This window comes from Poecilia latipinna, unplaced genomic scaffold (assembly GCF_001443285.1).
Source record: "Poecilia latipinna isolate Pla-1442-1.1 unplaced genomic scaffold, P_latipinna-1.0 Scaffold38, whole genome shotgun sequence".
In the NCBI taxonomy this organism is placed as follows: domain Eukaryota; kingdom Metazoa; phylum Chordata; class Actinopteri; order Cyprinodontiformes; family Poeciliidae; genus Poecilia; species Poecilia latipinna.
The window spans coordinates 754,040-769,381 of NW_015112654.1; the positions used below are offsets into that span (position 1 = coordinate 754,040).

The window sequence follows — 15,342 nt, forward strand, 5'->3', positions numbered from 1 at the left end:
AAATAAATAAATAAATAAATAAATATCGGCCAAGTTTTGTTTATCATTCTAATACAGATGTTAAAAAATATTACCAATATCGGCCAATACCAATATGTTAAATTTCTAACATCGACTGATACTGCCAATACATCGTTCATCCCTAAAAATATATAAAGTATTGCATACTGGAAAACAATTCCTCCTGGAACCAGCTAGCTTACAGCACTGTGGACGACTAATAGTGCAGAGGTCACAATTGTCACAGGACACCAGATTTGTTGTTGCTCCAAAGTCTAAAGAGACTCAAATGCAGTGTCAAAAGTTTCATCCAAAATTCCTTCACAACCAAAAACCTCAACTCTGTGCTATCGCCTGGCAAGGTAACCATCTCCTGGTGCCAAAAGACCTGTGCTGAAGAATCCGTCGAGGCCGTCAGATTTGAGTAAAATAAAGAGCCACGTCGAGCGTTTGGCAGGGAGAGAATTATCTGGCAGACGATCCTATGAACGTCTGCCAAGACGAACACATGCTCAACAGAATTTAACATGTCAAAGCCTGACATTCGCTGGTAACCTCCAATGAAACAATAAGCCATTCAGTGTTATGAGGAAACTAAGGAATTTACTATGCGCACACATTCGGATTTTGCAACAGTGGGTTGGGGGGGGAAGCAGGTAGAGATTCAGCATTTTGCTAAGAGCATCCAAAGAAAACTCAAATGTTGAAATATAACACTGCACATTAAGAATGTCTCCATTTTTACTGGCTTTGAAATTATAATGGAGCTTATGAGAACCTCTTTCTCTTCAGTTCTTTACCACAGAGAGTTGAAGAATATTTACTACATGAATTAGGGATTTTAATTAGATGTCATCAAACTGAAGTTGAACATTGCACAAAGCAAAACTCAAAATACACCCTTTGCATTTTAAAATGATATAATATGATGTCTATAAGTTGGTTGACAAAAATGAAGCTGTTGAAAGTCTTGCAAAAATAATAGGTCTCCACTAGGAAGAATAAAGAATAAGAAGAATAAAGTACCTAGCCAAACGAGGCCATTGTTAATGTTAATTCAATATTTAGAAGTGTGGCCAACATGGACTGAACGGCTTCATTCACTTTCTCTGAATTGCCATTGTTAAAACTATAGGCAGATTTCAATTCTAAAAAAAATCTATGTCTGTTCGCAGATTAGAAATTCTACCGGAGAAATTCAAATCAATGGGAGAAAGCCCACGAAGTGAAGGGTAATGAGAATCGAATGGAGTTGGACAGGAAGACAATGGTCAGGCTATTTTGAGTACAAAGTTTTATTCAACCAGCAACAGTGGCTAGTTAAAAACACAAATTGTCACTCCTCAATGTAATCCTCTGCTTCTTTATTTCTTTTACTAACATTTTAGAATCTAACTTATTGCAGGTGATGGGCACTAAGGGCACTTAATTTCAGAGGCAAACAAAGAACTGTAAATCTGACCAGACTAACGCAGGGTACAGAGAACAGAGATAAAAGTTTCTTCTTCAAAACTAAATATGGCAGGAATTTCCACAGAAAGTTTTATTTCATTAGCAGCATGAAGCAAGACAAAAAAAAAAACTACAAAAAACTTTAAAAAAAATCATAATTTCCAGATAAATGACAGATATGAAAGGAAATGGATACTTGGCAACAATGCAGGCTTCTGCTGTGACCTGACTCTTTCAACATAATTATCTCAGCAGATGACAAACCCACTCTCTGCTGCATCACCACAATGAACATGATCAACCTTGCTCAAGCAGGTGTTAACTTTAAGTATCTATAAAAACTCAAGGACTAACTGAATTAATCCTGCTGAACGGATCTATTCATCTGAGCACAAACTAAACTCATATGGCTCCGGGTGTCAAGTGGCTGTCACCTGGAGCGTTCCCAATTATAGACAAAGACTTCTCTTTTACTCATCAGGTCAGGTGTTCTCTACAATTCTTAACACTTCAAACTAATTAGTTTTTCAGTGTATGACTAGAGTCTAATATTGTTGAGAATTTATTGTGAAAACTTTTTCATAAGAATTTAGATTTATCATTGTCATAATAAATGTAATTTATAGGCGGCAAAAAAAAAAAAAAAAGTGTTAGGAGAAATTCTATGTTCATATCACATACCCCTAGTGTGAAGGCTGGACGCGATTGGACTTTTACAACCCGGAAATTTTTTTTTTCACCAGTTTTTGACTCCAGAAATTAAAGGGTTGTGCTATTTTTTAGGATTTTAGAGCTACTAAAGCTGAGGACGGTGCACACAATTGTAATGGAAACGCAGCTTGTGTGTCACAGCAGTTATAGTCCCACAAACACAAATACTGCTCTTGAAAAACATTCCCATTCATAATGCGCTTCTTTAGAACACTCAACACATAAAGAAGTGTGATTTGTATCTCTAAACTGCACGCAGTATGTTCAAATTTATTGGTATTTATTTATTGATATTTTCATTGAACAAGCAGTGGAGAAAATCGTAAAACTATCAATTCCAAAAATAAGGATGCGCTTAGTTTTTTTTGTTTTTTAAAAAGTACTCAAGAACTGCTGCATAAAATTATTATACTTCATTGTTACAGTTAGAAAATTATCAGATGAAAACAACATTCAGAATGCACACAATCACACACAAAAAAAAACCCATCCACTTCTTCGATCTCACAGCAACAACATGCAGTGCTGATTACGTACTGGGGGCCACCCACCCTTTGCTCTGGTAAGAGATGTACATTTTTCTCATTCCATTCTCAAACACGTTAACATCTGTCCCAGGTCGAAGCTGTGCGCAGCCGAGTTAGTCACGCCTACAGCAAGCCACTTGAGAATCAGTGTCTGCAGGCTACATCTTTCTTTTACAAGCCCCGGCTTCTCCCTCACTGCAGGACACGGGGCTGCAGGCGGAACCGCAACGCACAGTTCCCATTCTCTTCTCCGTTATCTCTGCCTGTCTGCCTCTCTGGACTGACTTTCACTCCTCTTGTGTATAATCTACATAACTCTGATCAAACTGCTGAGTCGTAGACAGCTAAAAAGCAGGGCTGAAACAATTAACTTTATCGTGATTAATCAATTGTTGAAATAATGGTCAACCAATTTAGACATCAATTAATCATTAACTAGAGTAGACAAGCTCTAAAAATGGCTATTTGTTGAAAGAACGCAACACTGTCAGGACAGTAATTAAGCCAAAACATTTTGCTTTTATGATTAAAAACAAAACAACTTCCTTGTCTGTAAATGTGCTCTACCCAGAATTCCTAAAGTGGCAGTGCTAGCTTCACTTTAGGATTAAATTCAGAAAATTAAACTCCTATAAGTGGCTTTTGTTATCCAATTACAAATTGAAAAAAAATAAACAGGTTAGCAGACAGTATTTTTTTAGCTGAAGATGCATCCTTTGCTACAAATGATCAACAGTAAACTAAAGAAATGCGACATTATTTCATTTAGGCAATAAAATGTATTCAATTTTTAAAAAGGACTGAATTGTTTATATGCATCTTTTAATATATTTCTAATAGCGTGGAGGAAAAAAAACACACAAGTGGTTAACTTAAAAAATCTGCAAAATGTGCCAATTTTTTTTTATCCTATTGATTGTCAGGCTAATATTCCTGACCTTGGACCACTGGCTGCATGTCTTCCCATTCTTCCTGTCCATTTCATGTTGAATCAAGGTCAGTAGAGCCATAAAAACCTTTGAGAATGCCTTTTGATAAGAAAACTTACTCCACTCCAACTTCCAAATCAATGTTTGAACAAAAAATATGGTGGGAACATTGAATAACAAAGTCCTTATATTAGTTTGTTATACCACTGCTACAAAGATTAATACATGCAATAAACACTCATAAATTGACAAATTTAGAGGCTATTTATTCTATTTTTTTGCTAAATTATCATGTATAGCACTTTCACATGAGCCAGTATAACTGTTTTAAATAAAGATCACATTCTATGGTTTTTTTTATTTCATTTTAAATAAACGACAGTACTTAAATTCAATGTTTCGTTGCAAGATCTTCATACTGGTGTGTGCCCAGATTGACTGAGAAATCACAACAAAATTAAACGGGGGGGGGGCAATTTCACAAGGTCAGGCCCCTCCCTACAAAAGATATGTCTGCTCTCTAAGAAAATTGTTCCCGCGTGTGTGTGCATGTGTTATGGCCACCAGAAGTGAACTCAGCTTTCCTTAAAGAGTTTTCATTGTACTTCAGTGACAGCACTGTCATTACTCACCATTTCTTTGTGCATTCTACCATCAGCTCTTGATATGAAGCCACAAACTGGAATTTGGAGGCATGCTTCCCCACACGTTGCAGTCTCTTCCACACTGAGGCCATGATTCTATAGGAACTGATAGTTTCTATGAGGTTTTACAGCCCCTGGACTTCCTTAAAAAAAGAAAAAAATTAAAATCACGCTAATGTTTATATGTCTCCGAGCATGTCCAACCTGGATAGGCACATACTTAATGTTCCACGGGAAACCCGTGAAAAAAGAAAGGTTGAGGTCCAGCGGCAGTGAGTGATATTTACAAACTGCTGAATGAATCCAAATGTAAGCACATGATGTCTCTGAGGTATTCCAGGTCTGATTTAAAGGTGGGAATGATCCTGAGAGGAAACGCACTCCATAAATTCAAACGGCATGATGAGTAATCCATTGGGTATGAATATCATGTTTCCATCAGATGATCTTCCTGCAAAAGAAAGAAGAAAAAAAAAAGGACGGGTTTTAGAGCCAAGGCAATTTGGTGGAATCTGAATGATTTCTACAAATCCCGCAATGTGAATTAAGGAAATTATTTCCTTCCCAGTTACAAAGATGCTTGGAGCGAGAATGACATTGCACATGTCACAATACAAAAGCTTATAGACAACCAGCAGCGTAAGTTCAAGTGTAAGAATGTATTTGAGAGGGCTCCAGCACTGCATGCCGGGGAGCTCTGTTGGGGGGGGCTAAGTATTCACTGGCGCACTGAAACAACTTGGAGTGTTAAAATATGAATATATGTACCAAGGCAGTAAACAGAGACGCAGTGACATCACTCTAAAACGAGTCGAGTTACATGACTTGTCCACGAACGCTACACTGGTGGACTCTATCCAAAACTGGGATTCGTAGAAGCAATCTGGAGACATGCATGATATTTAATGGAATGTTTCTGAATCCAGGGAATAGTCTGAGCCGCTGCATTCCGCTAAGCAGGACCATTTAGGTTTCAGAGCCACTCAGTAAACACTCACCTTACATTGATATCCGACGCTTTTCAAGTACAGCTAAGCTTAGCGACAGAGATGGCGAGCTGTCTGCTACAGACTAGTAGCCGGAGCAGAGCAGCCTTTGCTAATTATCTTTCCAGCAACACAAGCCATAGTTTTAGCTAGCCGCGCTAGCAGCAACGGCTAGCTATATCACAACACGGCACGAGCGGAAACCGTTGCCTAACGGTTAAGTCCTTTTACTCCGCCGGTCAACTCCGAGTCTTAGGACGGAGAAAGAACAGGCATTTGTGCGCGTATATCCCGCTACTACGCAGGGCAAAAGTATTCCGACTTCTTAGAGGGATTCCCACCGATAACTAGTGCCAATAGTTACCGATAGTTTGACTGACCTGCTTCTCTAGCAGCTGGTAAAGGGGGGAGAATTGCACAGAGGTTTTGATTAAACTGTCGTCAAAATAAAATTGCTTCCGAACATGTTGCGAGTTATCACTTATCTAATAACGAAACATTTGACATGCAGAAAAAATATTTTAAATATATTTATCAATAAGTGACGGAATATATAGGTTTTTTTCTTTGAATGTTATAACTACCAGGAAAAAAGTTTTATTTTTGAAGGAAGATCATCCTACTTCCGGTGTGATTTTTCATAAATTACTTGACGCAGCTTCTCCCCATCATTTCGCCTACCTGTATGGCAGTGGCGCCACGAAAGAAGGGGCCGAGGGAATTTGGGGCCACCCTTATGGATTACAGCCCCATTACTCAACTGTTATCAAAATGTGATTTTATTTATTAAAAGGAAAATATTTGATCAAACCTAGCATTTGTGAAAACCTAAACTTAGTATATTGTGCAGTCCTTGACACAACCGTTAATGGGGGAGTTTAATCCACTCTTTTTTTGCAAGATTCTTTTAATTCAGCCACATTGGAATTTTATGTTGTAGAATGATAGAGCTTTCCTGGTCATGCCACAAAAAGTCAATCAAAATTAAAGCCAGACTTTGACTCAGCCACTCCAAAAGCTTTATTATATGTTTTATTATTATTATTGTGTCTTAGCATGTCCAACCTGTGTAGACACAGGAAGTTTTACCTAAAGTGTGTTGAAAAAAATCTGGGTTAGTAAATAGAAATATTTGAAATCCAGAACAAGTTTAAAAGTAATTTCACTCTTTATTTGGTTACTTTCATTTACTTTTCATTTATAAAGCTTTAAAAATTTATTTTTATTTTTATTTTATGTTTTTTTGGAGGTGGGGGAGGAAAAATTCAAGGTCTTTTTGGTGTCCCCTGCTGGCCTGCTGGCCCTACGCTGCAGCTTAGTACGCTTATGGCATGGACACGCATTTTTTCTACCTGCCAAATTGATGTATTTTCTATTGAAGATTGTTTTAAAACAAATATATTTGTGTTTCTGAGTATTGAATTAAGTCCTAAGTTTTGTGTTGAACATTTTACTTGGTGTCTGCTACCGCAAGTAGAAAGAACACGCTAGTTGAGATAGAATAGCTGATCTAAGCATTTTAAGTGAAGATGAGACTTCCATTTCCTGAATCGGTCTCATTAATAAGTGGGTATTAACCTTATAATTCTGCATGCTGGGAGGTTTTGTTTCCCATATTGGGAGGAAAGGGAACACTCCCCATCCATCAGAAATCAATACTCCTTCCTGTCTCTCCAAACACACACACACACACACACACACACACACGGCACAGAACTTCACTCAGCCACTCTCAACAACCACAGCCTTGTAAATGGAGAGCAAAAGAAGATGCATGTCTGAGGCCAGGATTGCTGAGGGAAATATAATATGAGTCAGATTCATTTAATCTCAAAAGAAGATTCAGGGACAATAACAGGAAATGGATTTCTTATCCGTGTATTTGTTGCCTGGGGTAACAAGCATCATATGAGACGCTGGATTTCAGTTTCCTGTTTTTATTTATGATCACACTAAAAACTAAATGTGCAGTCATGTGAATATGTTAACTCACAGAAAGACAGCCTGCGATTTTCTAACGTATTTACACATGCAGACACATAATGTCAGTTTTAACAGTAGTGGGAAAATTCAAACAATCTAAAGAGATGAAAAAAGCTGATTAACTTTTTTAATTTTCTGTAAAATTTAATTTGAAAAAAAAAAAGAAGCACCTTAATGTAAGGAATAAATTAGGACACTTCAACATTTATCACCACTTAAAATGATCAAAATAGGCTGTTGAAGTGAAACGCCTTCAGAAACAGCAGTTTATTGGACTGGTAGGAGATTTAAAAAGGTATCAGTAGAACCTGAAATCAGCCAACTCAGATAAGACATGGCTCATGTGAGCATTTGTTCTGAAAAAAAAAAAAATTTTTAAATGTATATTACTTAAAGCATTTGAATGTCTGCTCAGTCATTTTCAGGTCAAGATTTGTCCCAAATACAGACAACCAAAATACACAGTAACAATAACTCTAATAGCTAAATTTTGTGGAATGTTTAGCATCATTATTGTATTTGTAAGGAATTCAATGCTATTGTGTACCAGGTTTTGAGTGTTTGTGGCAAAATGCTCTTGACAGGAAGCCGTATTTTGGATCAGCCTTTATTCACACATGACTTTGCTAACAATTAAGCAGTTTAGGGTCAGAGCGGATTTGACAGCAGGGGCTCTGCTGGTCCTGCTGCTTCCCATTGCCAGTTTACATTTCAGCCCCGGCAGATTACAGGGGGACTCCCTCCGTGCATCATGGAATGCTTTGATGTGACAAATGACCCGGTGCTAAATGATGCTTTGTGTGTCTGCCCACATCTCAGCCAAGGCCTCATTTCAGAAGTAACACCGGGGGCTGGAAGGCCTGATGGAGAAGAATAAGCATCTTATTAAGAGAAAGGGAGGTAAACATATTTTCTCTTTTATTTAGACGTTTAAATTACTCTATTGGTAAGAAAACGAGGCTTATACACACTCGTCCTTATCAGTTGGCAATTTGTTTTATGTTGAAGTTCTCCCAATAACGCCTGTCGGTCCACGTTTTCTCTTTTCTAGAAAAAGTCTGAACAAATGTTGATCCCAAGTTGAAGCAAGAATCTCTGAGAGAACATTGGACTTCAACTACAGTTAATGATTACTAGATCCCCCGTGTTCAAATCAGGTCATGTCTTCTGTCATGAACTAGTCCTGTAAAACTTTCACAGTATTTTTTTTTTGTCTTTTCCTCACAATGTTTTCTTCTTTTACCAGAAATCAGCCCATGTTGAGAGTCCGGTTCTGACATTTACAGCGTTCCAAACACAAGCTTCTATGTATTTTAGTATAATGTTGTGTGCTAGACCAATACATAAGGCTGTGCATAATTGTGATATGAAAGAAGTAGGATGAAGAGCATCAAAAAGTATTTTGAAGGAAAAACTGCAGAATGACAAACTTTTCAGGTGTATCTCAACCAACTCTGCATTTTTAGGCTGTCCAGGAGGCATCCTGACCAGAAGCCCGAGCCACCTCAGCTGGCTCCTCTTGACGTGAAGGAGCAGTGGCTCTACTCTGAGTCCCTCCTGGATGACCGAGTTTCTCACCTTATCTCTAAAGAAGAGCCCAGTCACCCTACGGAGAAAACTCATTTCGGCCGCTTGGATCTGTGACTTTGTTCTTTTGGTCATGACCATAGATGAGGGAAGGTAGATTGACTGGTAAATCAAGAGCTTCACTTTTTGGCTCAGCCCTCTCTTCACCACGACAGACCGGTACAGCGCCCACTTCACTGCAGACGCTGCGCCAATCCGTCTGTCGATCTCCTGCTCCCCCCCTATTTTTTTTTTTTTTTTTTTTTATGTTTGTCTATTACATAAATCCCAGTGAAATTAATTGAAGTTTCTTGTCATATGACAAAATGTGAAAAGCTTAACTGGTAGAAATCTTCACACAACAGAATGCATTCAAAACTAAACACAGCTTTTTTGCAAACACGGTTTGAGTTTGTGGATCTTTCTGAGGGCGTAATTCTGCCAAGCGTGGTCTTGTGTTTCACCAACTCTGAATGCAAGGAGAGATTCACACCTAACTTCTGTTTCTTGATGGCGCGCCTCTCTAGCTTTGTGGTGAGCCAACAAAAACACATTGTCCAGGACGGAGGCCAGTTCTCTGAGCGTAGAGTCTCTTGACTTGTTGAGCTGAACCACTTGAAACAACCTGTTGACAAAGCATGGCCCTTTAGATAGAAGCCAAGTGAGCCTGAACCACTTCAGAGGGGCACAGAGAGGCAGAAGCCTCATGCTTTTCACCAATGGGGATAAAAGAAAGGACATGTTTAATTCACTCATTCAGACATGTGGTTTTTATTTGGATTTTATGATGGCATAGAATCCAAATAAAATACATCGGTTTGTGGGTTTAATGTGAAAACATTGAAGAGGTTTGGACACTCATGTAAGACATATTGTATTTTGGATACAATGTCTGTCTCAAGCAGCGACTGACTATTAATTTCTAAAACTAGATTGTTGTTTTTGCTCCTTCAACCATCTCAGCTCGTCTCCATGTGGAAAAATGACCGACATGCTTGTAGTTGCCAGATAAAAGCCTCTCGTTTTGAAGTTCCTGAGTCATGGTAGAGTGTTTGATTCCTATCTGTTATAGGAAGCCTCCATGTTTTCAGATGGATGACTGCATTCAAAGATCAATGAAGGCAGAGGCAAATTCCTCTTTGATTTGAGCGTTAATGCCACGACTGAGTCAAATATGGCCGTGATTCACAGCCAGTCAACGGACTAGCTAGTTCATTTTCTAACATCTCTACTGGCTTGCAGAAGAGATCAAGACGACCCTCCTCCTGGTTTAATGTGGCTTTAATTTCAAACTGATCTGATAACGGCTAAGCTGAGTGAAAATGGATTAAAAAAACAATAAAACTGATTCCATATAGAGCTGCAGCTTTTGTAGTCAACATATTTTGAAAAATACAGAAAAATAAAATAGACTATAATAAAGTGTGAAACATATCAAACCACTTAACTAGTGACTGAAAACGTGAGACAAAGGAGATGTTTAGGCCGTTACCAGGACTGTTCTGCCTTGTGCCTTTTAAAAATCAGCGTTACACGTATGTTTTTCTTTGCTAGCTAAGGCATGTAGTAGCAGGAAAAGTAAATTATCCATTTTCACTCAACTTAGCTGTTATCAGATAGGCCTGAAATTAAAGTCGCATTAAACCAGGGGAGAGCCTTCACTGTGCACAGACTACTCCATGATCCTAAGTTTCAAGAATCCCTTCCCCTTTTTACGGTGGCTGGGCGCTGATTATATATCGTCTGCTAGCTGCTGATAGTGAAAACCAATACCTAACATTTCCACTGCTTTGCTGACAGTAAGAATGGAACAGGGCTGGATGACAGAGTGGACGGCTATGCCTTATAACAGTTACAAAATAAATGTTTGCTCAAGCTTTCGCAGATTAAAATCCCATCATCTGCTTAGAGTGGCTGGCCTGAATGTCTTTGACCGAAGCTACAGAAAACGGTTCAGTGTCTGTGTTTTGTATTCCGAATGCAGAGAAAAGATGACAAGATAATAAAGATAAAGGACAGTCCTCTATATCTGAACTAATTAAAAATAAAACTGTAATGGGGGGAATCTTTGAGGTTGTGTAGAGCACTTATGAGGAATCAGTATTTCATCTTCAGTAGACAGAACTTAAAGTGGTTTTACTTGGGGGCAAAAGTCTTTCAGGCAGGTAACACCCCAGGTCAGATTTTTACACTCTGAAATATCTGAGACTCTGTTTGATTGTAACTTTTGTACATGTTTTCTGCTGATGTTACTTCTTTTTCGGCCATCTGAAATTCACATCTATTTTCAAAAAAACTCCAGGGCCAAGCAAAGAGCCCTGAGGAACTCCAGATTAAAGCGACTTAGGTCAGAGTTTTTACTTTTTCCTGGGCTGAACATCAAATATTCATAGCAAAAAAGGGACCCCGTCTGAATTTTTTTTAAAAAATTTGAATCCAATCTGGACTTTGTAAACTTCCCTTTAGAGGAAGTTAAGAGAGCGGGGAGGAGAACTGGACAGGAAGCACAAAATCAGCTCGCCGTTACAGGATCATTAGTTATATCATCTGGATGAATGTAGAGCAGACTGGTCCCTCTTCTGTGACTCTTCCCTCACTCACTCCCATTCACAGGACTTGAATACAGCCTGTATGAGTCCCTGGATGGTTGTTTTGGGCCTATTTCAAAGCCATTCGTTCTGTTCATTGACCAGCAGAATGGTTTCCTTGTGAACTCTGGCAAATTAGACACTTCCTCCTTCCCCCCTATAATAGCCTGTTAATTAACAGTGCAGTGGCTGAATGAAGTCAGTAAAGTGTTCTCATCCAGAAGTAATTAAGCAACACCTCAGAGCTCGTTTGGCATATAGATATTGATCATCGTTTCTCTTTAGTGTTTGTCAGTGGATTTCTTTATATTGTGTCACATAAAGCCACAATGTGAATCATGGTTCCATCTGTCACTTTGATCACTTTGTTTTGAGGTTCTGCTCAGCTCAACCTCTGTCTAATCCCATCCACGTGTTGCTTGCTGAGATGATTTTAATTCATTTAGGATCCACATTTAGCTGCAGCAATGCCACCGCTGTTCTTACACTGGTCCACAGATCACTTCATCCGAGAAATGAAATGAAAACAAAACAATAACAACAAAATCAACATGAAAGACATGGTAGAGTGCATGTAATTTTAAGTTAAGCACATAATTAACTCTACTGTAGTATATTTAGTTCACAAGCAGAAGCTTACATTGTCTACAGTTTACTGCAATATTATCGGTTTAATTATCTGTTCTTAAAATTTCTTTTTAACTATCATTTAAAGTAATGTCTATAGGATAGGATACTATGACAGACTGGCGACCTGTTCAGGGTGACCCCGCCTCTTGCCCGAAACTTTTCCCTGGAGATAGGTAGCAGCACCCTTCCTGACCTCACTGGGGACAAGTGTGTTAGAAAATGGATGGATGCTTACGGTAATTTTGACTAAACAGCATATTTTGAAATAAAATCAGTCATAATAACTAAGATAGTATTAACCCTATGTGGGTGAGAAGAGTTGTTAAAAATCCTATTGTTATTTTAGAAAAATATCACTTGGAGGCAGTGGTGCATTATGTAACTTTTACAAAAAAAATATGTTTTTTGAGACAGCTAATCTATGAGAAAAAGATCTATCTCCTCCACCAAGAAATGCACCACTCGCTATCGGGGCGGGTTGGTTGGCAGACCCGCCTCCTGGATCTGATTGGTTATGTCTGAGGGAGCAGTGTATTTGACCAGATGACAACAGCACCATGTCTTGTGTTATACTGTCATGGCATAATGATAATTTAGAAAAATAAGCAAAAAATAAAAATTAAAGTTGCACAATGCAGCTTGCTTACTTTTGAAAATACTGCTTTGAAATACTAATCAAAAGTACTGCATTTTACAATGTCATTAAACCACAGTAACTCTGACATGTAGAACCACTCTGTTACAAAAAGTCTATACCTCTTTTGTAAAAACAAATAATGTCACCAGACTGGCCCTGTACTGGAGAGCTCACCACACTGAGCGGGATGAAGTATTTCCAAATTCATCCAAGGTTTGTGAGTCAGGTTACATAAGCAGTGACTGAGATTGGTTCCCCTTCTTGTGAGGAGGACAAGAAGGTTCAACAAGGTAATTCTGATTACATTGCTGAAAAGTAATTGTGACCCATTACCTTTCAGCAACGGTGAATGACAAAACTATCCCTAAAAGGAACGAGTAATGACAAGCTTCCTAGAAATGTAGTGGAGTCAGTTTTTGTCTTTGAAAATGTAGTGGAGTGAAAGTCAAGTAAAGCTCAAAATATATACTTAAGATACTGACCTCTATTGACTATTATGTGTCTGCAGACACCTCAGTACAGTAGACACTTACAAGATTCATGTAAACTGAAAAAAAAACAACAAAAACATCAGTAAACACCCCAACACTACAAGGTTTGTCTGCTGTTTATTCTTAATTGTTCATGTTTAAAGATGCCAGTGGCTGCATGTAGTGATGGTCCTGCCTCTGTCCCCTTTGTTTACAACTTTTCTGGGGGTATAGAGTGGACTATCCATGTGAGCAGCAAACATTCTGCTGATTTGACTTAGTCTGCTCACTGAAGAAAATAGTGTCCCGAAGGACAAAAGTTTATAATAGCCAAAATTGAGCTCATTGTGTCGTCTGGAGGGTTCAGAGTAAAAACCTAACACATGGCTAACACATTGTTATTCCCTCAGAGAGAGACAGAAACAAAGTCAAGTTACTTGTATTTGTCAAGTATTTGTCCAATCCTCCTTCCAAGCAAGGAAAATTAGATAAATACATTTCTCACTAAAGTGGGACATCATTTATTCCAGGCTGCGAGCGCAGTGTCCAGGTGGCAGACAGCATGCAGTGATGGATCAGAACAAACATTTCACCCGAGAATCCTCTTTTCCCCCTCATTTCACAAGAGTTGTGCAACGTGACAGTTGTGCTAAGAGTGTCGAGATTTGAATCTGTCTGATGAATCAGTTTCATTTCTTTTCCTACCAACAGTTTGACAAAACACACAGCCAGCCCTAATTTTATGTTGTTTGCTGAAATATGTTGTTAAACTTCACATGTGTCAAATGCGACCAGTGCCAGATGTTTATGTATTTATGTATTTTTTTACTACTTAAGAGTAGTGCAGTAATGGACTGAACTCCTAGAGTTCTGAAAACATAGAAAATAGCTCAGAATGTTTCACAGTGAGGTCTATATGTTGCATGTAGCATTTGTGCTAGCATGTAATTCAGATTCAGATTTGTCTACGGTAGCATAAACAACACCTCAAACGTTTTTTTGTTGTTTTTTTTTGCACAGCCTGCAGATTTTTAACAGTTGAAGAAACATTTGAGGAAATAGTTCTGCTCTGAAGTTTTGTACTCGGCTCTACTTTCCCATCCTGGCTCCCTAAACCAGGATGTGAGTCAATGTTGAAACCAACGGATGCAGCAAAAATTCCCCTTTAAACGCAAGAAAAAGCCACATGAAGTGAGCATGAAGAGAATAATTCTCACATAAAGCGATGAGACAGTGGTAAACAGGGAGACGTGAGCAGCGGGACGCCCCGTGTTCTCGCTGGTCGACCTCTAGCATGCAGAGAGTCCACGCTAGAGATCCTCTTATTGGTTGCAGGTGTAATAACATGAACTGATCCAGGGCCTCAGTTTGGCCTTCGGTGGTTCACAGAGAGAATGTTTCTACACCCCGGAGCAACCCCTTACTCCTTTGGAAAACAGCAGCTCAGAAGTGATTTATAGAGTATGTTTTCACACAGCTCAGCTTGTAAAATATCCCGTATTAACTTACTTACTTATGGCTGTTTCTTTCTGCCTCTGGGAGGAGAGCAGTTGAGATATAACCCACAACCTCCTGTTTTGGTGTTGCTTTTGTGGCTGTGATAAAGAGGCAGTAGAGTCCAACAGCAGGTGTAGGTTGCTTCTTAACTCTAGGTGGCGAGAAGATCTTAACCCTTGTGATCAAGTGGAAAAATGACTTCCTCTTAGTAGATTACCTGTTAGAAAAATAGCGACAAGGAAGTGATCACAAGAAGCTGAAGAACCCCTACGAGGTTGATTTGAGGTTACAAATTCCCTCAATTTGTAGCCTTTAGAGGACATCAATGTGTGAGTCCGATTATATATTAAACTTCTGTGTGGACAACACCATCCCCACCAGAGCAGTGAGATGCAGTTTATTTCATTTCCCTTTGGGATCAATAAAGTATTTTTGAATTTGAATTGAGTTGAATTTGAAAAACCGACGGTCAAAATAAAAAAGCATTTGGACGGACTTGTGTAAAAGATACGACAATGAATTAGCTTCTAATAGGAGAAAAATATCCAGTTTGAAATTATACTCCAACAATTTCAGCTGGCTGAAACCTTTACACTTGCCAAAGTGTAGCCGTTTGACTAATTCAGAGAAATTTGAATACGTCTGCAAACGATGCCACTTAAAATACGCAGACATGGAAACAAAACAATTTCCCTGAAGATTTACGCTGAGATAAACGCAGC

At 38.7% G+C, this 15,342-nt stretch overlaps 1 protein-coding gene across 7 annotated transcripts in view; it reads right to left on the reverse strand.

Moving 5' to 3' along the window:
• ehbp1 (EH domain binding protein 1) overlaps positions 1-5,702 on the reverse strand; it is a 189,335-nt gene extending 183,633 nt beyond the window's left edge. For 5 of the 7 annotated variants that reach the window (XM_015045785.1, XM_015045770.1, XM_015045777.1 and 2 more), the window contains exons 1-2: positions 5,262-5,623; positions 4,252-4,714 (exon numbers count right to left, since the gene is read on the reverse strand). In XM_015045785.1, the coding sequence (XP_014901271.1) occupies positions 4,252-4,355 (104 nt within the window). In that variant the 5' untranslated portion in view covers positions 4,356-4,714; positions 5,262-5,623. The other 2 variants (XM_015045743.1, XM_015045733.1) reach the window with 2 other exon arrangements.
• Positions 5,703-15,342: the final 9,640 nt, after the last annotated feature.